The following is a 26,371-nucleotide window of genomic DNA, read 5'->3' on the forward strand; positions in this document are numbered from 1 at the left end:
CATGTAATTAGAGTTTCCCTGTTTTATGGCCCGATAGTCTGACCCAATGGAATATGTAGAGCTGAAATATGTAAGCTGAGTCAGCATTTTGGATCTGCTTTTAAAAGCTAAATTTAGGCACACAAGACTGTAAATTTTAGTCATCATGATCTGGTAAGGTCTACAAGAAAAAGCACTGAGGATGCTAAAGACTTTGAGTGCTTTAAGCTTGCAGTTTAGAATGGATCCATTTTGGTAGGGTGTGTTCTAAAAGACAGTTTTGCAGCATTCTAAAGTATTGGCATTGTATTTTTGCCCTTTTTTGATATTGTTAGTCAAACTCCAGCAACAGATCAGGTTTTTCATTGTTAAAGAAACTCAGTTGCCTCTGACAGAATAAAAAGGCAAATATTCTAGGAATTTCTCACTTTTAGTATATCTTAAAAAGATCTATTTTCAAAACCTGCTTTTAGGTTCAGTATATGTCATACACATAACAAGAGAGATGCATATAAATGACATCTTAACTAGTATAAGTGACTCTCTTCACATTGCTGAAGGAGGTGATTTAATTTTGGAAGTTAACTTTTTTTTTAACTGTGAGGCTGTGAATCTGACAAACGTAGCTGTCAGCCAGGCGTGGGGTGGGGAGGAAGGGAAAAGGAAGTCTTCCTGTGCTATGTTTAGCAGTGTTCATGACATAAATACAGCAATTGTCCTGGGCTGTAGTAGGTTCTGTAAGTTTTATAATGCTATTATTTAGAACTGCCTGTATGGCTTTGTGGGTTTTATGCAATATCAGCCTCTTAAAGAAAAAAAAAAGAAGGAAAAGCAGTGAGTCATCTAGGATGTGCCTTGGTAAACACCTCAGGGTAGGAAAAGTGCAAATGCCCAAATTACTTCCTTTGAGTTTTGTAACCTCTAGGTTCCTGCCAGATTTAATTGTTTGCATTGCCAGTGATGGGGTACAACAGATCACAGGGGCTGTGAACAGTGGGGCAGATTTTGTGCCGAGATATGAGGTCATTTCCCTTCCCCTTGAAGAGAAATTAGTGTCTCCTCCACACTATGGTAGTCCTGAGTGCCACAGAACTTAAGCCATCCTTTGCTTTTCTGCCAGGTGAAAACATCATTTTAGGTTAGTTATTCTGCAAACCCTTCCATGGTGTAACATACTCCTCTTGGGACACCATAAGCTTTCTCCTAATGCTAAACATTAAACACACCATTTCTGTGGGAAGTTTGGCAGGTCTTTTTGCCAACTGTTATTACCAGGAGTCTGGTATTGGATCAACAGATCTTGGATCCAGGCAGACCTGCTTGGACAAAGATGAAGAACATGCAAGGTGCTACTGGGGCTACTGGTTCTGCTCTGAAAGCAGAGGGAAATGAAAAGATAGGAGCACAAGTGCAGCTGAGTTTTCTTCAGTAGCATTTGAACTATGCCCAGCACTGCAGAGAATGGAGAAGACAGTATTTCTGTGTCATCTTTGCATTCCTCTTTTTCAGTCATCAGTGCAGGCTTCCCTGTGCTCTCTTGTTTCAGGCCCTATAGAGTTGCTCTGCCAACTGGAAATTGGCCAGTATGAATGTGTGAAGAGATGTTGCCAGATTTTGATTATACTGCTGAATGCTTTTTCCTAGCCACCCAAGTATTCCCTTGCCACACTGACAGCCTTTGAAGAGAGGATCCAGCATATTTATGGTCCTTAATCAATCCTAAGAATCTGTCCTGTCACTTACTATCACCTTTACCGCCAGTTAATGTTGCTCACCCAGTGCTTTGTAAGAAAATATTGAATCACTGACCTGTTTTCATGTCATAACCCAGCACAGGCTGGTTTGTAGCCCTTCCCCCCCATGTCCAAAAATTAGGACACGTTGTATTGTAAACTTGCATGTCCATTAAATGATATTAATATAGAATGGGTTGCAGTATCTGGGAAATTAAGTCCAAGAGTGCCCAGTTACAACACAATCAGCTGAATATGGCATTCTTCTTGCTCCTGACCTTCTGGGAAAGGGAACTCTACTTGATAAAGCAGAGTACTTACACAGTTATAATTTGTGTTTAGTAAGCATTTGTATTCCTGCAGATGAATCAGCTAAAAGGCCCCTACAGTGTAAAAGCCAATCTATGAGTATGCAACCACCCTGTTTTATTTAAAAGATGAAAAGAGGCTACTTAGACATCATAACTCAATCATGTGTCTTATTTCAAGTTCCCATTTGCATCCTCTTCAGAAAGTCACTTAAGAGGTTAAAAGGACACAGTAAGCAGGAGTAAGTTTTCTGTATTTTATGGCTAAAATTTCTAAAAAACTTGGAGACGAAGAGAAGGAGGTACCATATGACACCTCAGTTCCCCATTAGGTAGCTTATTGCAATTCCTTCATATGTCAGAAATAGTGTGGCAGCAGGACCAGGGCAGTGATTGTCCCTCTGTGCTGGGCACTGCCAAGGAACTTCCAGTCCTGGGTTCAGTTTTGGACCTCTCACAACAAGAAAGACATTAAGGGGCTGGAGCGAGTCCAGAGAAGGGACCAGAGCTGGTGAAGGGGCTGGAGCACAAATCTGATAAGGAGTGGCTGAAGGGGCTCAGCCAGGAGAAAAGGAGGTGCAGGGGGACCTTCTTGCTCTCCACAACTCCCTGACAGGAGTCTATTTCTGTCTATCATATCTGTCTGATCATAACTCTCTCTCTCTCTTCCTCTCTCTTCCTCTCTCATCCATGAATACATAATTACTCAGAAGTATTCTTGAACTATGGAACATGTGAGTTCAGCCTTGTGAATTACCGGGAAGAAATTCCAGAATCTTGTAATTTCTGGTTGTTTGGTTTTGGGTTTTTTCTACAAATTGAATCTAAGTCTTCATACTTTGCTATTCTTTGAAACAAATCTCATTGATATGATAGATGTTTTCCAAACGTGGAACTGTGATAAAAACACAAAGATTTTGGTTTTAGTTAGCTCCCACGGCATAAAACACAGACAACTTCAAGAAATCAGTGGACTACATGCAGTGTGCTTCATACTTTTGAGTATTTATGTTCACAGAAATGCAGTTAAGAAATAATTCCAAGTTATAAAGTGGTTCAGAGTTGCCACATTTGACAGTGGAGTGCAAACCAGAAATCAGTCCCACCACTGACCCCTTCCCATCTTGAGAAGATCCTGACCTTTAGGCAAAATCAGATCTGTTGTTAGACAGCATTGATTGGTTTATGCTTTTTCCTAACATTAGATTGATCTTTAGCAAGGTTCAGTAGAAGGGAGATTAGCCTACTGTCAATAACAATTTTAAATGTTCAAACTTTCAAGAAGAGAGATCAAACAGTGGTCACAGGAAAGTAGAGCTGAATTTTCCTAAAGAATCAGAAATCATACCAATGCCTAATAAAAACACAATGGACTTCTCAGTTAAACCTGAGGAAGTAGTAGTTCTGCCAATAAATGAAAGGGACATTTGAAAGCACTCCTGAAATATTGGCAAATTATTCTAATAATGGGACTTTACCCGTTATTTTTTCTATACTGTGATATTGGAACTGCACAAGTTGAAATGTGAAGAAAAGAATTAAAGTTACAGGGATGGGCTTTTCTGTTTTTTTGGATGAACACACAATTTTTTATTGTCACTGAGATGGATTTTTCAGGTATGCCTCAAAACCACAAATATTCTGTGTGTCAATAACTTAGTAGATTTTTCAGTTGATTATGCTGCTTTTGATATTTATGTTGCTGTAGACTAAGTAACTAGTTCCTCTAAAAAGTCATTAATCCCCTCTCAGAAAGCACAGTAAAAAAGGTTTTCAGTATTTGTGTCACTTATTAATAACTAGCTCTTAACTGAGGTAAGGTTTTTCTTCCTGGGTGCTAGAGAAGGCTGCCTACATGGTAGGAATTTTTTTCCACCTATGAAGTGGTTGGTACTGGGCTATTATTCCTCACTGTATTGTGCTCACTTTAAATTTTTGTGCCTTCAGTTATAGCACCCAGAGGATTGCTGTGTGATGCACTGAGTGAGAAATTGCTGCTAGGGGAAGTTTATTGATCCCTGTGCTGTGGATGATTGCCATATGACATTCTCATTCGGTAACAGAATACTTTCTATAGATTTCCTGAGCTGATTAAATAAAATCAGAATTGAGACAACAATGCCTCTGGTCTGGTTGAAGGTGAGACACACTGTTTCAAAGCAGAAACACAGAAAAGAGGAGAGAAGATGCACCTCCAGCAGCAGAAGATTATCTGTAAGCCCCTTCCTGGAAGACCTTCCTGAAGTCTTGTGGTTTAGTGTCCAAACAACACACAAGCAAAGACAGGGAGGTGGATAACAAACTGCTCTCTCTGCAGCCTCTTTCCTGGGGTCAGGAAAGGTCTGCATCTCTTCCCCTCCCTGCAGAAAGGAACCAGGGCTAAGAAAGCTGAAAATGAGGAAGAAACAGGGCATAGCACAGGATTGTGAAGAGATTGAGTCTGATGAATAGAAGGAAGAAAATTTGACATCATACCCTGATGGAGGATGCTCAGGGTCTATAACTGCCTAAAGGCAGATTTTTTTAAAAGACTGTTTTTTCCGAACAAGTTTGTTACAGAGCAGGAAGTCAGTCTAAAACATATTTAGGATTCTTGTCCCTTTTTTAACTTAACAATAGTTTGGTACCATAAAGCCGCAAATAAACTCATCTATTCTAAATACATTCTCTCCCAATTTCTGTTAATTTTAAATATCTTTTTAATAATGTTTTTCAAAGCCTTCATGAGTAAGTAAGAAAAATAATAAAAGAAGGTCAGTGGTAGTTTAGTAACCCACTAATTCTTGCAACTCAACATTAGGAGGTGGCAGTTCATTGCAAACAATGCTACTGTTGTCTCTGTCCTTCTAGGCAAAGAACCAGAAAACATTTCCCAGCTAATTGGAAGCTACGTGCAGCACTCCCTCCTTTAAGGCATGGAGCATCCCATCAGAAATGCCAGTGGCTAACAGTGCAGTTATTAATAGAACTGGCCCCAGTGATGAAACAATTGGGCTGCTTGGAGCACTGGGATTGCTGGGCCAGAGCCCATGCCCAGTCCATGCCACAGGCAGCCCAGAATGGACAGCAATGGCATGGCTGGGCACTGAAGCAGATTGTGACCAGGGAATGTGAAAGGACAGTGCAGGGCCTGTGCTCTGCAGGGAACAATGGTTCCCAGCAAATCCTGCGTGGAGTCAGAGAGGGATGCTGGATGTGCAGTGACAGCTCGTGCTCCGTGATCCGTGGAGTGAGGATTAAGCAGGCTGCACACACAGGGCTGCCAAGGTGCCTCACCAAGCAAATCCGTGGGAATGTGCTGTGTCTGGGGTTCTGCTCTCCCAGAACTTTGGCCTGTGGTTCTCAGCTGCTGTAGCAGGCCAGGCCAGATGGAAGCTCTTCCATGCAAAACATGTTTGGTCCTATTGCAGTGCTCTGACAAATGCCCATATTTTCTTTGGTTTTTTCACTATCCAGGTGTTCCCAGCCCACTGAAAAGCCCAAATTATGGAGAGCGGTCAACACTTGAAGAAATCTATAGAACCCAAACCCAGATGTTTTGTTGGCTGAGGAGGACCAACTGTCTTATGCACTCTGTGTGTGTCCTGGGCATATGCAGTAAAGAGGTATGCGACCTTGAGAAGTCTAACCAAAGAAGTGCCTGTAGCCAAATTGTGCTGCTAAGATTGTTGCCATTGTTTCACTGGTAGTTTTCCCAGGTACCAGTGCTTCACAAAAATCTTCAATGCCTTTTTTAAGGTTACATGGGTTGTAACCTTCCTTTAACTTCCTGCCTTAGCTCAGCTACAGTAACTGCAGCTCAGCACAGGTCTGGCCACCTCTCCATTTCCAAATTCAGTCCTTGGCCACCTGGTTTGCCAAAAGGGCCAGCTGGTGTACAGTGTGCATGCTGCCCAAGCCAAGAGGTGCTGGCTTGCAGGGCCTGTGTCCTTCCTTTGCTGTTTTCTCTCTGCTGGCTTGCCTGGTGCTCAGCACAGGTGGGGAGAAACCCAGCTGTGCTGTTCTGGTTCTCTCCTGCCCTTAATCCCCAAGCCTGTTCTGGGGGGCATTAGGCACTTTTAGAAAAGTACTTTTAAAAAGTAGCTACTTTTACAGTGCAATTCTACTGGAGTCTGGTTGTACCTTACAAGTATTTATCTCCAAGGGTTGAAGTGTATCAAATGGCTAAATGTAATGATTTATTATTCACTGATGATTTTCAGCATAAAGATCTTTGTGTTTCCTAGATGAAAATTTGTAATTATAGCCTATGTTCAGCCAGAAGATTTATGTACATTCATTTGAGTTGCCTCATTTTCTATTCCTTTTGATAGAGTGTAAGGTATAGCATTAGATAAAGAAATAGAGGAACTGGGATGTGGGTTGTTTTTAGGGTTGTGGGGTTTGTTTATTTGTTGTTTTTGGGGTTTGTTTGGTGTTTTGTCTGTGTGGGCAACTTGGAAATTCAATTGTCTGTCTGTAGAGAATCCAAAACACATCTGGGGTCACTTTGCTACTCAGGATTAAGGCAATAATAGTATCCAATAATAGTTAATGCAGTTAGAGATTTTTTCATTTTCTCTTTATCAAATCAAGGGAAACAGCACACCTCCTGACACAGGTCACATTTCAGAGAAGAATGCTTCTTTGCTGATCTGGGAAATAGAACACAGTGTGGCTCACATGAGCATGTACGTGATGGCAATAAGTGAAATTGATTTCTGACAAAATCCCACAGGAACTGAAAGCAGTACCCTATCAGTTTCAATCAATAAAAATTGCTAATTGTGTTTACTGGTTGTTAGGCTAAAAATGAGGTACAGGATTTGGCCTTACAAAAATACAGCTTCCCTAAAACACAGTTAAGGCACAGAGAGGAGCAGCAGGATGGGAATGGTGTGGCAGACTGTGGTGATTAATAAGGGGTAGAACCAACCTAGAAAGAAAAATCTTTTATTGGAAGGGCATTAGAAAAGCTGAAACCTTTCTTTTCTGACCATGAAATCCAGAATTTTTGAAAGTACACTGCATAGCAGTGATTTGCCAGTTCATGGTTCTGAAGTTAGTACTGGTTTTAAACCATGACTGATTAAATAATTGGGGAAACAGAGAGAGAAAAAGACATTTCTTCAGGAAAACAAACAAAAAGTAGGAGAATGGGAGTAAAGTATCAACATTCAATATTTAGGCTTAATTTTATTTCATTTCAGTTAAATGAAAGTTGCCTGGGCTCTGGACTTCTTTTCAAAGCCTGCTTTCTATTTGGATTATTTTTTAATACTTAAGACCTTAATAGCCTTTTAACTGAGTAAGTTTGCAACATGTTGCAAGAGACACTAGTCTTTCTTTAGAAACAGTAAGCTGCCCCAGCAGTTTATGTTTGCATAGGTGGATGGCTATTTTATTGAACCACTGTGGGTCAAGGGCATTACAGTTTCTAGAGAGACTGGGGGGGTACGGTTTATTCATCTTTAACAATATAAAATGTGAAGTTCAGATGTCAAGGGAGTAATGGAGAGAAATCTTCCTTTTAAGTGTCTGTTCATATATTTGTATCTATAAAATCTCATAAAACTTTCATGTTTCTATCATTCACATTATACGACCCTCAGCAACAAATGCCATTTTTAAAATAACCTCATCCATTCTCAATTTATGTTTCAAGGATTGCATTCAATCATACAGTTTAGCTCTCATCACCTTTAATAAACACTAATGGGAAAACTGACATTCCTTTTTCCAGCAGAAAAATTATTAATTAGTTATAATGTATGATTTTAATGTAAGACAGCTTTTGAATTTTGGAAAAAAAAAAGCTGAGGGCATTTTAAAATTTATAAGTATTATTCAAAAATTTAACAGATTATAGTTGAGAGTACTTTTGAGATCTGGGATGATTCAAGTACTATCTTATTATTGATTGAAGCTTTAGGAAATCTAGCCCAAAAAAGTGCCTTGCATTGCAACCCTGCTGTTTCCTGGCATCCTTTTGCTATCTCAGTAGCAAACTACTTCCAAACAAATAACCACTCTTGCAATCCCACTAATCAACCTTGCCCTGATCAGATGTACACCCTGTAAAAACACACAGTTGTTTTTTGGGAAGCAGCAAACCTGGGCGTTTTGCAGGATGTGTCTTTTGGGTGGTTAGACCACTATCTTACTTATAAATGGGTTTCAGGGAGTTGGTTGCTATAGCAACAGTCTATTTAGTGCTTTTTTCAGTGTGAAACCCTACTTGTCTGTATGTTCAGGAGAAGACAGAATGGCTAAGGAAGGAAATGGAGCTTTTATTTCTCCATGAGCCATAAATTGCAGCATCCTCTATTTAAAGTACACAGATGGAAGAGCTGCTCCTTTTCCTCTGCTGCTGAGAAGCCCCATTTGATGCTTGAGCAAAATACAACCTTCCCTTATTTCAGAAATGCAAATGAACTAGGGTTAATTAAGGCTAACACCCAATCAGATTTTTCCTAAAATTGCAGCTGAAAGCAGAGAGCACAATCTCTTTGAAAAGCTGGAGCTGTGAAAATTTCTGATGCACTCTTGTGCCTCATGTCTCCTGCTGCAAATCAGGGTCCCTCTCCATCTGACTGAAGTCAGATAAAATTTCTCTTGCCATTGATTTCTCTGCAGCTCCCTGGCTGTGTATCACAGACCCAAAGCCACCTTGATTTGATTTTTTTCCCCTCTGTTGGCTGTGAGGTGGAGAAACATAACAAAGGGGTTGGGGGCTGTCAAAATTCCTTAATCCTGCCTGGCCATAAGTTGTGATCCTCCCATGTCCTTCAGTGAGTGTCTGCATCTGTGCAGTGTGAGCAAAGCACCCAACCCAAGTTCTGGGGGTTAAGCAGAGTTCAGCTGGCATTTGCAGCATTTGCCTGAAAAGGGGTTTCCAGGCTCTTGAAGGTGGGGAGAATTGTCTGGTAGGGGTAATGAGCTGCCAGAAATTGTCAGCTTCGCTCACAGGCATATGGGAAAGGGAAAAGAGTTTGGAAGTAGGTTCAGTCTCCAAGAGGGGGCAGAAGGAGTTTAAAGCATGCGATAGGGAAGAGTTGAGCCTGTCTGGAGCAAGGTAAATGGAAAGTTGTCATGGAAGGATAAGAAATGGATTGAAGTTGTCATGGAAGGAAAGAAATCGATTTGGAAAGTATTGCAGTTGGAGACTAGTGAAGAGGAGATGGAGAAAAACCCCTTCTTTGTTCTCCACAGGACAAAGAGGACCTTCCTTTTTATGGTTCTCCAGTAATCTTTCCTGTATCTGTACCTCCAGACTGACAGTCTCCCCTTGGACAATATAATCACCCCAAGGTGGAGGATAGCTGATTGTGGGAAGAGAGAAATTGCTGGCTCTAGTATCTTGGTGTCATTTGTGCAGTTGTGATCCCTGGCTGACTCTATTAGTAAGTGCCACAAGATCTTTTAAGCTTTTCCTGAGCAGATCTGCCACATGCAGGTAGAGAGAAGCTCAGAATATTGCCTTACTCCACAGAAAAATGCCAACATGGAGCATTTTTTTGTGTCTCCCTCTCCTGAGCTCTATTTCTGTCCAAGATCTGTGAATATCTTTCTCACCTTCAAATGTAAAAGAGATGCAGTCCCCACGATTTGAGCGACAGAAGAAACTTTCCACACCAGATGTACACAGTCCACTCTTCCTGGAAGAGCTGACCAGTAGGAGAGTTTGCTTAAAACAGGACAGCCTTCCATGAGACCTGATGGGGAACTGTGTTCAATTTGGGCACTTCATTAAAACAATGCAGGCTCCCAGTGCTCCGGTGCTCATAGCAATGATATTTTATACCTTTCACTGGACAGTCAATTTTTTTGCTCTTAATTTAGCCAAATTTAAAATTATCTTTTTGGGTTTAAGGTTTTAGGTTTTCTTGTTGTTGTTTTGGGGTTGGGTTTGGGTTCTTTGGTGGGTTTTTTTTAGTTTTTTTTTAGAAAAATACAGAAAATCTATTGATGCTGGGGAATTCTATGCTCTCCATTTCTCTGAACTCTGTCTTAATTTACAGAGACCCCAGACTTAAGTACTGAGGAATGGCCTCTGCCCTGAATCACAAAAAGTCTGTAATCTCCCCAGTATTGCTAGACCATAGAAGGGACAGTGCCTGTTTTAGGAACAAATAGATGTCAGAAACAGAGAACATTCAAAAGGAATATTTTTTAAGTTTTGCAAAGCAAAACTGATAAGTATGGCACAAAAGGCACGAGATAGTAAGAGGTGCCTTAAAGACATTAAACTATGAAAGGTTCATAACAGAAATTAAAAGGCTTTGAAGTTCCAATGCTTAACAGCATTTGGAAAAGGGAGCATTAAACCCAGAAACCCAGGAGGAGCCAAGGTCTAGCTCAGACAGTGCTGGTTGCCAGAAGATAGGAGATTGATTATTTCAGGTTTGCAAATTCTCCATTTGCCATTTCTGACACTCCTTTTCCAAACACATACTGCAGCCCACTGGCAGAGGTAGAATGCAGAGTTTTCTGGAGGCCTCTCTTTCTGTCCCTCTGCATTTTCTGATGGAGGAAATGGAATGAAATATTTTGCACTTGAGATCCAAAAAGCTGAGGTTTCCAGGCTCTTTGTCCTACTCTTTTTTTACTTCCTGGCTTGTGACTATAAATGCCATCAGACTCTTACAGCCATTCTCAAGGTGAGGATCTCCTTTTCATTGAGTTTCTCTCTGACTGTGTTCCAGAGGGGGCCAGATTCTCTCCTGTATGAAAGAAGCAGTCTGCTCTGGATACAAGGCTCTCACTTTCCCCTTCTTCCCACTCTTATGCCTTCCTGACCTGAAGTGAAGTAGGTTTTCTTCAGAATGGTAACAGTTGATTCATTTAAACAAAAAAGGCCCAATTCCATAATTTTATAGTCAAACTTCTGTAGCCCAAATCTGACTTATATTTTTGCACTTCAATGTCAGACAAGACACTAAGCCTCCGAATGAGCAGTTAATGTGTTTTCATTCTGCTTTGACGTCTCCCCATTTCTCATACAGAGGCATTGTGTGTTTCATGTGTCCTGTCTCTCAGACCATGCTGCTGTTCTTTTTCTTTTTCCCTCCATTGCTATTCCCTTGGAAATCTCAAATTCAAGGCTGAAGGGGACTGGGAGCCAACTTCTGCTCTCAGGGTTAAATCTGGGAATCATTGCCCTAGCTTCAAATTCGTGCTGGTGCAGTGAAGATGAGAATTTAGCTTTCTGCACTGTTGTCAACAGGGGGAAAATAGAGTCCCTATAAGACTGTATCCATGGAAACCATCCTGCTGCAATAGCGGGTAAAGCAGCAAATCAATTTCTTCAGTTTTAAAATGAAACACATTATAGTGCATCTGGCATTTAAGAGATTATCCGTGCTGATAACTGTGTGGAAAAACCCTCCTCTAGCAAGTACACAAGAACATTTCTTCCCCCTGACAGAATTCTGATTTTGGGTAGAATGAGCATTGATGACAAAGTACCATGAAGACAGTGCAGTGACACAGAGCCAAGTCCAGAAGCAACAGCATTTAATGAAGGAGAAAATCGTTTAATTTAGCATTTAGCCCAAGTATCTGGGCACATGGTGACTAAGATCCAAATGTATTAGCAGAGGCAGTGACCTGTCACCTCTGTCTCCCTGCTCTTTGCTTGCATGGTACCACGTGTGACAAACACAGCGTTTGTACCTTGTGATGCATTTGTCTGATCAGGAGTGTGTGCGTGGCTGGTGGGCTGTCAGATGAAATTTCAGTACCCACTGCAACATTCTCTGGGTAACTGACTTTACATAGGTGTGTATTTCAGAGCCAGAGGCATTTCCAGTGCAGAAAATGTGCTGGCTGTCTCTGTGCTGTAGTCTTGTTACATTTCATCATGTGCAGCTTGGGAGACCATGCCTTTATTATGCCATGGAAGGAGCAGGGAAATAGGAGGATTTCTTACACCAGACTTCAAAAGCTACCATACACTTTTCCTGCTGTGTGCACAGAGGTTCTGACTTTATTTTTTCACCTGTTAAGGTGACCATTTCACCTGACCATTTTGAGAAATAATAACCTACTTGAGCAGAAAACTAACTATACTCAGATGAGACTTCATTCTGCTTTTCCTTTTTATCAGATTCAAATATTGCAGTCTGCCTTCTCTATGCCTATCAGATAGAGAAATTATTGGCCCTGGAGAAATAGAATTTTATTCAAGAGAGAGGGAATGAAGCTGAAGCAGGAGGGAATAAAAAGCATTACAGGAATTGCCTAGACTGTGAGTAGCCCTTCAGCTGATGAGGATCAGATACACAATCCTCTGTCACTTTGCAGTGCCTAGGCTGTATTTTATCTGCTTCTGAATCTCAGTTCCTTGATAACAGCAATCACATATACAATACTGTCTTCTTTTATCTACATCTCCCCCATCTATTGTAGCAATCCCTGTTTGATTGACAGTTATGTATTTTTTTCTGACCTGAGGGCAAGCTTATTGCAATGCACTCTTTTCAGGGCTATCACTGAAACACATCCAAAATCTTCAACTGGTGCATAATGTGGCAGTTCAGCATTTGAATGAAGTGAGCACATATTGTTGGGGGCACAAGAGGTTTTGTTGCTCTGTCACATCTACCAGTTAATGGAAGATGCAGCTCAAACCCCATTAAGTGGTAGAAATGGCTCAGTGGTCTGAAATGCTGCTGTTTGCAGAGTGTTTTGTTCTGCATGTTCAATTGCTATGACATCCAGTGTTTGTTTGGTCACTTCCAGAGGTTTTAAGAGTCAGGAAAAGACCTCCCAATGCACTGCTTGAGAACTGTGCTTCCTTTCTGAAAATGAAGTTTCCTTATGAAAAACATGTGTTTGAAAATCACAAATTTCTGCAGCTTATTTTCTATGATCCATGAATGTACGGATCTAGGAATCCTCTCTGTATTCAGGGGTTGGACTGTGTTCACTGTTAAGTCCTAATCTTTAGTTCCTGAAGAATGACAATTATACTTTTCATTGCATTTTTTTATCTGTAATTCTCACTTTCTACATAAGCCTTCCATATTCCCATGTGAAGAAGCCTGGGGTTCCTGGTGAGCTCAGATACAAGGCATTTGCACATTTCTCTCTAAAAGGCCAGGGAAGGGAGGAATGGAAGAGGAGTTGTGACAGACATTTCTTGTGCCATTCTTCAGCACAGTTCTGTGTCTGTGCTCATCAGGGTAGCAAAGCCCAAGAGACCAGGCATAGCCCAGGAGAATCCTGCACACCTTTTGGAGCAGAGAGATTGGGCTTGTTTGTTACTCTGGCTCCTGGAATATGTTGAGATGGGCTGACAAAACCTGGAGATTTTAATGGCTTTTGATAAGGGCTTTTCCTCTGCCCTGTGACAAATGGCAAGAAAGGTGATCTTCTTCCCACTTCCTCCAGGTCAGACCTGAGAGTCCATGGCAGGATCAGGGGCTGCATTTGTCCTGAGGGACAAAGCAGGAGCAACTTCTGGATCTGTCACTTGTCTCCCAGCTTCTAGGTGTGGCATTTTGAGCACTCTTTGTGTCTGAGCTCTCACAGTTTGCAGTCATGTCCAGCGTAGGAGTGTTTCTCAGGGCTGTCTGTCTCCATGGATTCAGAGGTGACACCATGTTTGTACACTGCCTCTCCTGCTCTACCACCCCCATGACTGAGGCAAAGCTCCTGAGTCATCTTCACAAAGACTGAAAATTTCCGGCAAACCTGTAGGCCATCTGTTTATGTGGGCAGGCAAGAAAATATCGGGCAGGAAAACTCAGTCACACACCAGTGTTTGTATCTGTCCCCACAGCCAGTTCTTTTAAATGACATTTTAACAATTGTCTAAATTCTTTTTCTGTAAAAAATTGTAACAAACAGCAACTTTGCTGTTAAGTGATTCCTTAAACTGAGCCCAGTCCTCAAAGCCACTTTATGAATATGTAAATCCCATCCATATTCTAAAATTTCACTCATTTTACTGTTTGAGAATCCTTTATCAAAAATCAGCAGTTCCCTCTTGGAAAAAAAGCTTGAATTGTCTTTTCTCTGGGACTCAGGTGAAAGCGTGACCTGGTGATATTCCTGCCATGGCAGGTATTATCAGTGCTGGCACGTGGTGGCACACAGCAGCTGCCACTTGATACAATGCAAAGAATGTGCCTCAGGTCCAGGAATGTCTACTTGTGTTATGTCTTGCTCAGTGTAAAGTCTGCTTCCACTCCTGACAGTCACACAGCTCCCTTCTCTCTTTCTGTCATTCCACTTCTCAAAATTAGAATTCCTTTCCAATCCTAGCCTGCAAAGGCAGCAATATTCCTAGCAGTACCCTGTGGATTAATATTCACAGCAAAATAAAAATATCAGGCCAATGCATACATTGATCTGTTCTCCTAACCCCAAGCAGCTGTGCCTAGTCCTGGTTCCATACATATACTAGCTGTAAGCACAAACCTTGCCTCATGTGTACTCAGTTTATAATTTCAGAAATATCTAAAAGAGATGATATAGTGATGATATAGATGATGATAGTTCTAAGGACTGTGGTGTGTCCTTGGATGGCAAGTTCTGCTAAATATTCTGGTGACACAAGAAGGTGAGTTGCTAATCTGCAGAACCATGACAAACGCAACATTGTTTACAACAAAAATGCAAAAAAACCGAAGACCACATCATTCCTTTGAGAAAGACCTAATTTACTGATGAACAGATTATAACTATACAATGTGTTTTTTAAGGGTATGGAAGATTGACAGTCTGGCCCTTAGCTTCATGCAGACCCCTGAAAAATATCCCTGTCTGCAATGGGAGATTTGTTAGTGGGCAAGGTCATTTTCACAGTGATGTAAATAGAAAAGCGTGTCGCTGAATCTACCCAGACATGAAAATTGAAGAGTGCTCTTGTCCCACACAGAGAGAAACACTGTCCTTTTTTGTTTGTGCTGCTTGGGAAGCCTTTAGAGATGACCAGAAAGCAGTCACACTGCTGTGAGCAGCAAGAGCCAAAGAAATGTTATGTTCCCTGTATCCTTCTGTTCAAAGTGAGCTGTTCCTTAATTCTCTGTCCTGGCCCTTGTCTCCTCTTTGTCTTCCACCACTTCCAAAGGGGCCTTTTCAGAGGCCAAGGCTGGGCAGAGTCCAGCCAATCTGTCAGACTTGGCAGTGCACATGACAGAGAATTTACCCAAATTTCATACTTCTACAACAAATTCCTCTCAGCAGCTGGAGGCCAGAGGATTTCCCAGCTGGCACAGAGTTAGAACTCTGTACAGAGAGTGCCTGCTCTGGCTTAAATCCTCGTGTGACAGGCAAACCTGAACCAGCACAATCGCTCCTTGCTCCATCACCTGATTCCGATTTGCAGCAAAGGTGTTTCTTACCCTTCTTGCAGGGCAGATTCTGGCTCTCCCTAGGCTATGTGAGTGTGGCTGAAGGATTTTCAAATGCTTGAGGTGTAGCACACACCTGTAATCCCTCTCTTGAGAAGCCTGTCAAGCCCTGCACATGGAGAATGCCTTGGCTTCAGCTCTTGCTCTGCCAAGGCACAGTTTGACCAGAGACAACCTGCACCTTCTGAGGAAACACTTCATGTTTGGAAGAAGGAGGACCATCCTTTTGGTGCTCTTAGGAGAACAAGCACAGCACTGTGGCCTTTCCTTTGTGCTTGACAGCAGACCACATATGTGCATCTGCAGGACAGGGCACATCTGTACTATGATTTCACATGTGACTCCCTGCATAAATGACAGACCCTGAATCCCTCTGCCTCCTCTGCTGTTAAATGCCCCTCTGTGAAAAGGGAGCAGATTGAATTGTTTCACATTTAATTTCACCCTACCCCTAAGCACTCACCTTCTCCATGCAGGTGTGTCACTGGTGGTTCCTGGCTGTCACGGCTGTATCCAGGGCCACTGCCTCTAGGAGAGGGGACAGAGCAGTCCCTGCAGCCAGGCCACGGCAGGAGCTCTCTGCACAGTTCCAGGGCCCTGGGCTGCACTGCTTGGCCTCCTCAGGCTGCAGTGGGTCAGACAGACAGACAGCCGTGCTGTGTGAGCCCTGGGAGAAGGTACCAGCTATGTCTGGGCAGACAGAGTTAAAGAGAGGTAAAAATGTTGGTCTGCTAAGAGATGTCTCAGGGCCAGAATCACTTGGACTGAGACCAAAGTCCTTTAAATAGGAGAGTGCTTGATTATTCAGCTGGGCATATTCAAAATTGATCTTGCTTTGAGTAATCTCATCTAGGATTTTTGCTCTACTTTTCTGATCTTCAGAGCAAATTTGCTCCCCATTCTGCTTTAAGTTATAAAGACTGCTAGACTGGAAACTTGTGTCACAGTTGTATTGGTTTGTGCTAGGAATACTGGGGTATTCTGGAATTTGAGCAAGGCAGCTGCATTCATTGTGTAACAATAACTTGTTTTTGTACTGAGACATCTTATGAATGATACTGTTCATTTCATTTCCGATGTATTTGTCTTCCAGGTGCTTGTTTTCATAGCTGATTTTTAATGATGCCACCTGGGTTACACAGTGCTCTAAGAGCTGCACTATATTAGTGCTGCTTTCTGTTGGTGTGGGGCTCACGTAGCTCTGGAAGTGATTGTTAGTGAGGGTTAGAGGCTGCAGTGGTTTGTCACAGGAAACAGAGAGGGAGTGATACATTGATTTATTTTTGTCTTCCATCTCAAGGGGATCTCGGAGTGAGGTTGCAGCTGTCTTGTAGGAGTAACATGATTCTACTTCGTGATTATCATCTAATGAAGGATTTTCAGAGCTCTGGGAGCCACTCTCTCTGTTCAGCTTTTCTGGGAGTGGATTTTTATCTCCAGATGTCTCACATCCCAGGGAAATGGCTACCTTCTCCACTGAAGATGTCTGCAGATTGTCTCTGTTAGCCTGTGATTGTGGTGCATAACTTGATGATCTGGTGGTTTCCACAGTCCCAGGCACTGTAGGTAAATCCTTGTGGTGACTCCCTTCTCTTCCTTGGAAATCCAGATCAGATGTGTTCAGGCAGGAATCCAGGCTTCCAGCAATCTTTACTGAAGAGGTCTGGGTTGTGTGTTTGCTTTCCTCCGAAGGCACACGTACATTAAGTGTATTAGACTCACCCTTGCCTGGTATCTCCTGCTGAGCTTCTGTGCTCCCTTTCTGCTCTGGACTGTGACTGGGCAAGACCAATGACTCATTAGATTTTTCTGGCTGTGATTGAGGACTCTGAAGAGAGTCAGGGGAAGAGATGAGTCCCGAGTGTTTTCGTAGCCAGTTTATTATCCCCATGGTCAGGGAAAGTTCAGTATCACAGAGCTTTAGCAAACATTCCTTGCCTTTCCATGTGCTGTGGAAAAAACCCTGGCTAATGATGTCTAGAGTTGGTTGGGAAGCCATGTTCTCCTCAGCTCCAACATGAAAGCTGTAAATGGACAAAGGGATTTCAATGGCTTGCTCTGAAACACTTTCAGAGGCACACAAGTCATCATCAAGGACAGGGTTTACTTTGACTTCATTTGGGTCATAGAAGAGCTCATAAAGGGCATCTCCACTGTAGCTGTCTCTTGGAAATCTACCTGGGACACCAGGGGTCTGAGCTTCCTTCAGTTCATCATCTTGTCCAGGAGAGAATGAATCATAGTAGCCTTCATCACTCGTGGATGTGGATTCCTGGTTTTCACTTTTTGGTGTTTCTGTTTCTGTGGAGCTGGCTTTGGAATTGTCACCTTCTTTATCAGGTGACACTTGGGGATCTGTGACCAGTACAGCAGCCTGACTTCTCTCCTTTTCTGTGTCAGAACCAGGTATTTTCAGTAACTTCTTTTCAAACAGAGCACTCTGATGCAGCCTTACTGATTTGTTGATGTTGTCCCAAAACTTTGCGAATTCCACTGTCTCATGTTGGCCAGGAGAGGCCAGCTGCTCCACCCCACCTTGGAAGGAGCCCATGCCAGGGCTGTCTTTGTGCTTGCTTCGCCTCAGCAGAAGGTCTTTGCTGTTCTCCAGCTCCAGGTGAGCAGAGCTCTCATCAGCAAAGATTTCCCCACAGCCAGTGAGGGAGTCAAAGCTCTTCAGAGAGGCAACATCTTCACACAGGGCATTGCAGTAGTCATAGGAGGAGTCAGACTGCAGTTCGCTGTCTGAGCAGTCCTGTGACAAGGAATCAGCTGCACAAGCTTCTCCAGTTTTGAAAAGATACTTTGCAAGACGTCCAGACAACTCACTCTTGCAGCCTGGAGAGGACAGGTTCTTGTCCTTCTCCACCAGAAATGAGAGGCTGTCTGGTTTGTTTTTTCTTATATGAAATATATCTCTGAGCCCTTTCTTAGATCTCTTGAGGGAAATCCTCTTCCTGGGAATGGTTTTTGCGACAGCTGGTACAAAAGGCATCTGTGGCACAAAGTTCCTGTAATCAATCATCTGACTGCTGCAGGCAGACTGGCTGGGGCTGACCACACACTCCTTCTTACTGCTGGAGCTGGACATCCCTGAAAAGCTGATGCTATTTACAAGCCGGCCCTTGCCCTTTCCAACAAAACCCTCCTCGCAAGCCCTGCTGCTGGGGCTGCAGTTCTCTGTTTTGTCTGCCTCAGCAACACAGTCATGGGTTTTACTCTTCCTTACAAGCTTGTAGGAGGAGCCAGATGATTTTTCCAGGTTGTGACCACCAGCTCCACTCCTTGCTGCTCTGGTAGAAAATCTGTAATTCTTGTGTGTGGCCAAACATGCCAGCTGGACTTCGGCCACACTTTGGTTTCCCTCCAGAGCTGCCTTTTTATCCTTGCCCATCTCATCTTTGTTGGTAGGAGCTGCATGCACTGGTGGCACTTTCTCATGTTGTACACTGGATTTTATGAAGGTCTTTCCTCTCTTGAGCTCCATACTGCTTCCTCACATCTGTTTCTGTAAAGAAAACAGCAGAACACAGCTATTGTGAGGTTGGTGGGTAGCACATGTAAATTTTGAAAGCAACTGGAGAACAAAGGAAGGGTTATTAAACATTATAAAATTGAACTTCTCTGCCATCAGACATTTCCATCATTGAGTCATGGTACTGCATGAGAAACAGATTGAGTAAAACTAAAGGTGTGTTGGCTGGAAGACTCAATATGGAGAAAACAGTGCATATTATGGGTTGGTAGCTGAGGCTCACAGAACATTTTGTCTGTTAGAAATAAACAGATTTGCATTGAGGATTATGACTTCAGATGGCTTTTAACAGGGCAAAGGTCCTGTTCTGAAGGTGGAAGAGGCAACAACGAAAAGCAATGCCTGAGAAACTTCACCATGCAGATGTGTGTATCAGGTAGGCAGCAGTTCATAGATCTGTACCTTAGAAAAGGACAAAAATCTTAAGTTGGGAAATCTCCTGAGAAAACGGATCAAACTTTCAACACACAAGGCTCACTTTATATTAAAATAATCCTTATCTGTGAATAAAAAATCCATAAACCTTGGTACTACCGTGGAAGCATGCAGAGGCTGAATTACTGATCTTGCTTCCCTCTGAGCAAAATATATAATTTTCTACACTGCTGCTTTTATTGTCAAAAATAAAAAAGGCCACATTGAAAATCATTGTCATGACAAAAGTGTCATCTCCAACTTACAAAGACCAGTGTGGCACACAGAGGCATTGCCATATTGAGTCTGCACTGTCCATTGATTAGCTGTTTCTAAAAATACTCTAGTACCTGTATCAATGCCAGTTCCAGGCTCTGCCTGTATGATTTTGTATTGAACCTGTTTTATATTTTCATAAATCTAATTATTCATTAATTATTTTAGCCATATCCCTGTCAGTTTTCTGGCAGTTCTTTCATGGAAAAATCTCATCCCTTTCTGTCATGCATCAACTTGAATATTGAGTAAGACAATGGATTTCCTTAAAGGTAGGTCAGGGAAGAAGCAAGCACTACCTAAAAGCTGTAGGACCAACCATATTTTTGCTTGGTGGGAAACAGCACAATAACTCCAAGTCCTGTTCTTGAAAGAACATGCTTGGATCTCTCCCGAATGAAACCTCATTTAATGATTTATCTTGTTTTGAATTGGTTAGACATAACTAAACAATTGGAGACACTGAACAGGGGATCTTTAATTCAGCACCAAGCCTAGGCTTTGTACTCCTAAAATAGAACTTAAAGCAGTCTTCAGGCTATTTTGAACTATAACAGCTGCCTGTAGTCTCCAAAAGCTTTCCAGTTGCCAGGCCTTGCTGGAACAGCCACACTCTGACCATCACAAGATGCAGGACTGTGTATTTGGGAGCACTTCTCCAGCAGGCAAATCAGTGACAGCCCCTTTCTTCTAGAAGCTGCAAACTAACAGGTGATTAGCAATATTTACAAATAAATGTAGGTCAGTGATAAAAGGCAGAGAACATAAGGGCAAAGTGTGAATATTTGACATGTGGAAACATGGTGGGTAGTGATAGATGAGCGTCTATCAGTGTGATTGAGATGTTGGCACACTCATCTGCACTTGGCACTCCGTGTGAGTGTTACAGAACAGTCTTAATGAAAGCCAGTAAACATTTTACTACCCTGTCAGGTATCTGGAGTTCACTGATGCTATGGGAAACTTGTTTTGCATATTTAGAAATAGGTCACTGGGACACGATTACACTCCTCTTCTGAAAAGCAAGGTGTGATCAACAAGCAATTCAGCATGCAGAACTCCAGCAGGGCTGTGAAAACAATAAGAAAAAGCTGATGCGAGACCAGTTATTAATATCCCAGAAACAGAGTGTCTGACACCTCAGTCCTTTGCAAGTGCAGAAATAGGTACAGTACAGGGACTGCCAAGAAGCTCCTCAGAGGTCTGTGACATTGGCAAGGGCCAGCCTTACAACAATGTGATGTAGGACTCTTTGAAGTCCTGCAGCTGCTTCTGCCCATTCTGAGCATTAAGCAAAGGTCACTTTTGTAGGCTATTCCATGCTTGGGAACTTTTCTGCAGATGCATTAAAAAGGCTTGTAGGGATGGATTTATTTACTGCCAAGTATGAAACATATTAAAGCTAAGAATTTAGGATTAAATTAGATAATCTTTGGAATAAAGTAATGTTTTATGTGAATTTTATCTCCCTGATAAGAAACACAATGGATGATCAGTTTGGTAACTGGGTCTAGAAACTTCAAGGCTTGTCCTGTCTTTTTTTTTTATAGATTAGATGAACAATTTTATCTTGAAAGCCAAAATGGCCCAAGTAACATATTTACTGAGAATATCTGTAGTATAATAATGTAAGATACACTGATGGCAGCTGATGCTGCCTTTTCAGTTTCTTCTGATGAGGAAAAAAGTGTTAGCTGTTGTGTTGGTTTTGTGGGGATTTTGTGGTTTGGTTTGTTGGATTTTTTTAAAATTATATATACATATACATACATACATATATATATATATATATATATATATATATATATATATATATAATCACCAAATTTATATTCTAATTATTTAATGTTACTATTTATTCCCATATATTCTATTTCCAATTCTCCCTCAGGATTCATGCCAGACTTAGTATCTAGTTCATTGTGTCATCCTGCTTATTCTAAGACTGTCATATCTTTGTAAACTCCCCCATTAAAAATGTTATTTAAAATGAATAAAAGAAAGGGAGGACCTCCTCAGTCAACCCTTTGAGGGTTTTTCAGACTACCAGAGTCTACAGATTTTTTTTTTAATTTTTAGATGCTGTTTTGTAACTTCCCGTACTGAGTTCCCCTTCATAATCATGTGATGTAAACTACCAATGAAATTCATTCCAAAAATAGACCAGAAATATTTATGTGAGGATTCTCTCATTCTATACCTATTAATACTTTTAACCCTTTTCATTGCAATGGATTATACCACGATACTAGGGGGTTTTTTGGGTCTCTGCAGGGACACAAGCTCTATCTCTAACCCTAGAAGCTGCACCAGTGAAGTTAGAAACAGATTAAAGTGCTGTAAGGGAAAGTTATCCTCCAGTGGTTATGTAAAGCTAAATCAAAATGCTACAAAAATTATTACAGGCATTTAAAACATAGTACATTTTTTCTGGGATTTCTTGACCCAGGCACTCAGCTACACCAGTGCCTGTCTCTGTTCCTTTTCAATTGTTGTTCCCTTGGACTTGCAGGATATCACTTCTTCCTCAGGGAGCAAAGATATATGAGGGCCTGGTTTCCATCTTTGCAAAGGAAATACAACTTGTGTTTAAAGAACAGCAGTGGAAACTAGCAGTCAGTGTACTGAGTGTCTCAATGGTTTCTTCATTAATAACAAAATGGTTTTTTAAATATCTGCAAAATTACTTATGGAATGTGTTTAAATAGAGGACATCCTCAAATCTTACACTGGACTACAGTTTAGTTGTCTTTTACAGCTAAAGATTGGGTGCAGCAGCAGCAGCATTGAGGCTTCCCATCCACAGTAAACAGCACTTTTAATCTGGCTTGATCAGACAAGCTGTTCACTTTTAGGATTTCACAGGTACCTAAGTAGGCAATTAGACCCAGATTTGAGGCTGATACTATAATGGGGGTAAGGTTTTCCTTTATATTTGGGTAATATTGCTCATAAAATGCAGAATTACTTCATGCTCAAACATATACCATCTGGGCAGGGTGTGTCACAGCCTTTTCCTAAAACCAGGAGGTTTTACTGCATCTGTCATTCATCTAAAAGTAAATTAAAGTTATAGAATGGAAAGATGAACACTTTGCTGTGGGCTGAGGAGATTTGATTTCAGGACAATCACAGCAATTGCTTCTGGATCTGGGTTATGAGGACCTGAGCAAGACTGAGTTAGGTAACTGTTCTGGTTATTAAGAGCCATATTCAGATGGCCTGAATCCTCCCTAAGTCCAGGCCAACATACAAAGGCCAAAGAGGGGTGCAATGGAACCAGACATTCATTAGGAAAATGGTGGAGGCAGGATTCAAACTCTGCAGGTATTGTCATGGCAGTCAAAGAGGAGGGTCACATTTGCCTCTGCCCATGGCCCCAGCACTTTCTGCCAGCCATCTACAACTTTCCTCTGTGGAGGACTGTGAGAGAACCTTGCTCTGGGCTTTTGGCTAGGTCAACGTTGTTGCATCTTTCTAGCTTGTAACTCAATAGAAAGGTTTGTTTAGGCTATCTGCAAAGAAAAGGTAAAACATCAGTCCTCTTGCATGTAATTCTAGGAATACCATCCTACTGGGAAAGTAGAAGTAACTGTTTCAGCAAGGTTGCATAGATAGAAATAATACTATTACAAGGAGGAAATTTAAAGTCTCCAGCTATGGCAAGTCTAGTTCAAATAAAATTTTGCTCAAGTAGAAAAAAATGTAATTGAGATTCATTTATTTCAAAATCTTATCAGTGATTCAGCTTGGACCTCTCTTACTTGCTTGTTTAATGTGTAATTTATATATAATTGTCTCTCTTGGAGATAGAAATAGGTAAAATTCAGAATATAGTGGTTTTGAAGTGGAGATAGGTGTGTTCTTTCTTTACATTTATATCACCCCTACAATTAGCAAGCTGTGAAGATGGTGCCTTGCTGTCTCTTGCTAAGCAGAGTTCTTCACGTCACTTGGCATCTGAATTTCATGTCCCTCCAAGCATTTTCCTTTTATTAAATGAAAAAGTTGATAAAAACTGAATAGTCTCTCAAGATTTTTAATGCAAAAATAAGGAAAAACCTCTCTTTGTACTGCTTTTATATTTTCAGATACAAGTTTGGAGTGAGTCCAAAATCCCTTTTCCACAAGTGGCTTCATATCAATCAGACTTAAGATACTGAGTATCAGAGGTACCTTTGAAAATGTTGCCTTGCTTTTCCATCAGAAATTGTAACATAATTAAATTTCCTGAGAGCATCTCTCTTGTTTGGGTATATGGACATGCATTAAGATTGAAATCCATGCATTTTAAGATGAACATTTTTTTAAAATATTTCTTGATAAATTGTGTAATAGCAAAGGGAAAAAAAAACAGAGCCTATGGGAGGCTCTCACAATTCTTAGCCTCAAGAGGATTTTTACTGACCACCAGCTGGAAGTCCTAAAATGCAAAAAACAAGCAAGCATGAGGTGGTGAAAGCCACAGCTACTTTCAAAGTCAGTGAACAACACTAATTTTAATCTTTAGTATTTAATCAATTAGCAGTGCATAAGGAACAGCTGGTGTTCCCAGTAAAGTATGGGGTGGGGGGAGATTTTTGGAATAAGACTGTTTATTTACAGGCAAAAATATTAATTGCCTATCTGAGAAGATGAAAGTTAATAATGGGAATACTTACTAATAATCATGAACATATATTCCATTCTGTTAATTTGATTTTTAATTGCAAAGCAGAATACGGCTTCCTTGCCAGAGGGTGATATTCTCACTGCAGTTATTGTAACACTATTTCTTGCAAGCAAATAAACATAACAGTTCTTCTGGTAAAAAGCAAAGAGGATTTTAAAGCAGAGCTCATCTTCTCCCTTAAACTGATTACCCTGCTACCATCTCATCTCCATGAGAAAGCAGAAAAGAACAGGGTGGAAAGGATGGAGGATGTAATCAGGGACAGTCGTGATTCAGGCAACAGCAGAATGTTTATTTTTAAAGGCGGCTGTGTGACACACAAACCTGCATTGAGATCATGCCTCTCCTTAGGAGTACTCCTCTCGTCATCCTTAGTGGCTGTATCTTATCATTCCCCTCAATCATTTGTCTCTCTCTTGTGCCTAATTATTTGCATATACATTTAGGTCAGGCAATGGCTTTCTCATGAAGAACCAGCAAAAACCACATTGGAGTGTTTTTAATTCAACCCTCATTCCACTGAGCATACAAAGTAAAATCTTACACTCCCCAGCAGAATACTAGAAAGATGTGTAGTTAAATGCTTAATCTTATTAGCAATGTGCTATAGGGAAGTCTGAACCTTCCTCTAAGCCCTGACAACTGTTTTGTGGAGCTCGGGATTTTTCATAGTAAAATTAACCACGTTTCTACTCCCAGCACACTGTCCTGCTGCGTGCTGACAGGAGGGATCCCTGGGGGCGCAGCAGCACCCACAGCATCCCCCAGCCCCATGTGAGGCACCCACAGCATCCCCAGCCCCATGTGGGGCACCCACAGCATCCCCCAGCCCCGTGTGGGGCACCCACAGCATCCCCCAGCCACGCATGGGGTGTGTGGCAGGGCAGAAGGAGGCTGAGCCCATGACAAAAGGAGGCTCTTTCTCTGACAAAATCTCTGCACCCCTCACTCTGTTTTCTTCTATACCTGAGGCTGAAAGCAATGTAACTGGTTGAAATGTTCCAATTACATCATGTAAAAGGGCAGCTTTAACTCCTGCGCAGGGAGCTTTCGAATCATCACTGTGCTGCTAAGAGAAGGCAGCAGAGCAGAAATTTCCACTGCATACCTGAGAAGGAAACAGGGCTTTTTTTTCTTGCCCTGACAAGCAGCCTGTTGGTACCAGACAGCAAAGTGTTAACACTGACAGATTTAGCTGTCCTCAGTAATTTATTGCTTTAAAAGGAGATAGGATGTACATTTTTATAAATACAGGCACAGACTTGCCAGATGTATGGAAAAATAAGTAAAAAGCAATGCTTCAAAAACAAGCAGTCATCCCAAAATAATACTCACTTAGAGTCACTGTGTCAGAGCAAAAGAAATGCCCTTGCACCAGAGCAAACAAGGCAGATAACAAAATCCTACTCACCATGTTTTATCTCTGTGCAGAAATCCTCTGTCTCCTAGCCCTGCTCCTGAAGCTGCTCTTTATCCAGAGGCTCCTGTGATGCTTTTCAGATTCTGAGGGGCTGGACCACTGCTGCTCTCCAGTGTTACTCTCCACCCCCTGTCTTTTCCTCCTCCTTCTTCCTTCATCCCCACCCCCTCATTCCTCCAGCTTGTAGCTTTTTCATACCTTACATAGATTCTGAGCTTCCACATGGAGCTTGATATAGGAAAGATGCTTTTTTCAGCCATCTGCTTGATGCCATGGAAATGCCTCCTTTGCTTTAGGAATAAAAGCAAGGAGGTAAACCTGGGAGTTTCTGAGCCAGCATTTTGGTTCCTCTCTATGTGACTGCTTATTAAATAGGGAGGAATACATCCAAATTAATTTAATTTCTCACGTGCTGTTTTGTTTCAGACTAGGAATCAGGAAAAGTGATCTGAATGTGTTTTGGTTAGTGTGATGCTTCACTGGCAGTGTATGCAGGCTATTGGAATGTGCCACCCTTTGTAGAGCTTGAGCAAGAGCTGAAGTTAGAAGGAAGTAAAGTGGTGTGAGGGGAAAGAATGACTATTTCAGCTGCCCAAGTCTGGAGTGCCTGGTTTTAACCTCATAATGCCTTCAACAAAATTAATTTACCAAATTCTCCTTTCAGTCTAGCTTCTGCTTCAGTGTGCAGCAAAAGGAA

General features: G+C 41.7%; 1 protein-coding gene across 2 annotated transcripts in view; it reads right to left on the reverse strand.

The window, feature by feature from the left end:
* Positions 1–25,809, reverse strand: part of AMER3 (APC membrane recruitment protein 3) — a 41,261-nt gene extending 15,452 nt beyond the window's left edge. The window contains exons 1-2 of one of the 2 annotated variants that reach the window (XM_064435817.1): positions 25,666–25,809; positions 15,824–18,865 (exon numbers count right to left, since the gene is read on the reverse strand). In XM_064435817.1, coding sequence (XP_064291887.1) covers positions 15,842–18,844 — 3,003 coding nt within the window. In that variant the 5' untranslated portion in view covers positions 18,845–18,865; positions 25,666–25,809 and the 3' untranslated portion in view covers positions 15,824–15,841. Of the gene's footprint in view, positions 1–15,823; positions 18,891–25,665 lie in introns of both variants that reach the window. The other variant, XM_064435818.1, reaches the window with a different exon arrangement.
* Positions 25,810–26,371: the final 562 nt, after the last annotated feature.

This window comes from Passer domesticus, chromosome 11, assembly GCF_036417665.1.
Source record: "Passer domesticus isolate bPasDom1 chromosome 11, bPasDom1.hap1, whole genome shotgun sequence".
NCBI classification, from domain to species: Eukaryota; Metazoa; Chordata; class Aves; order Passeriformes; family Passeridae; genus Passer; species Passer domesticus.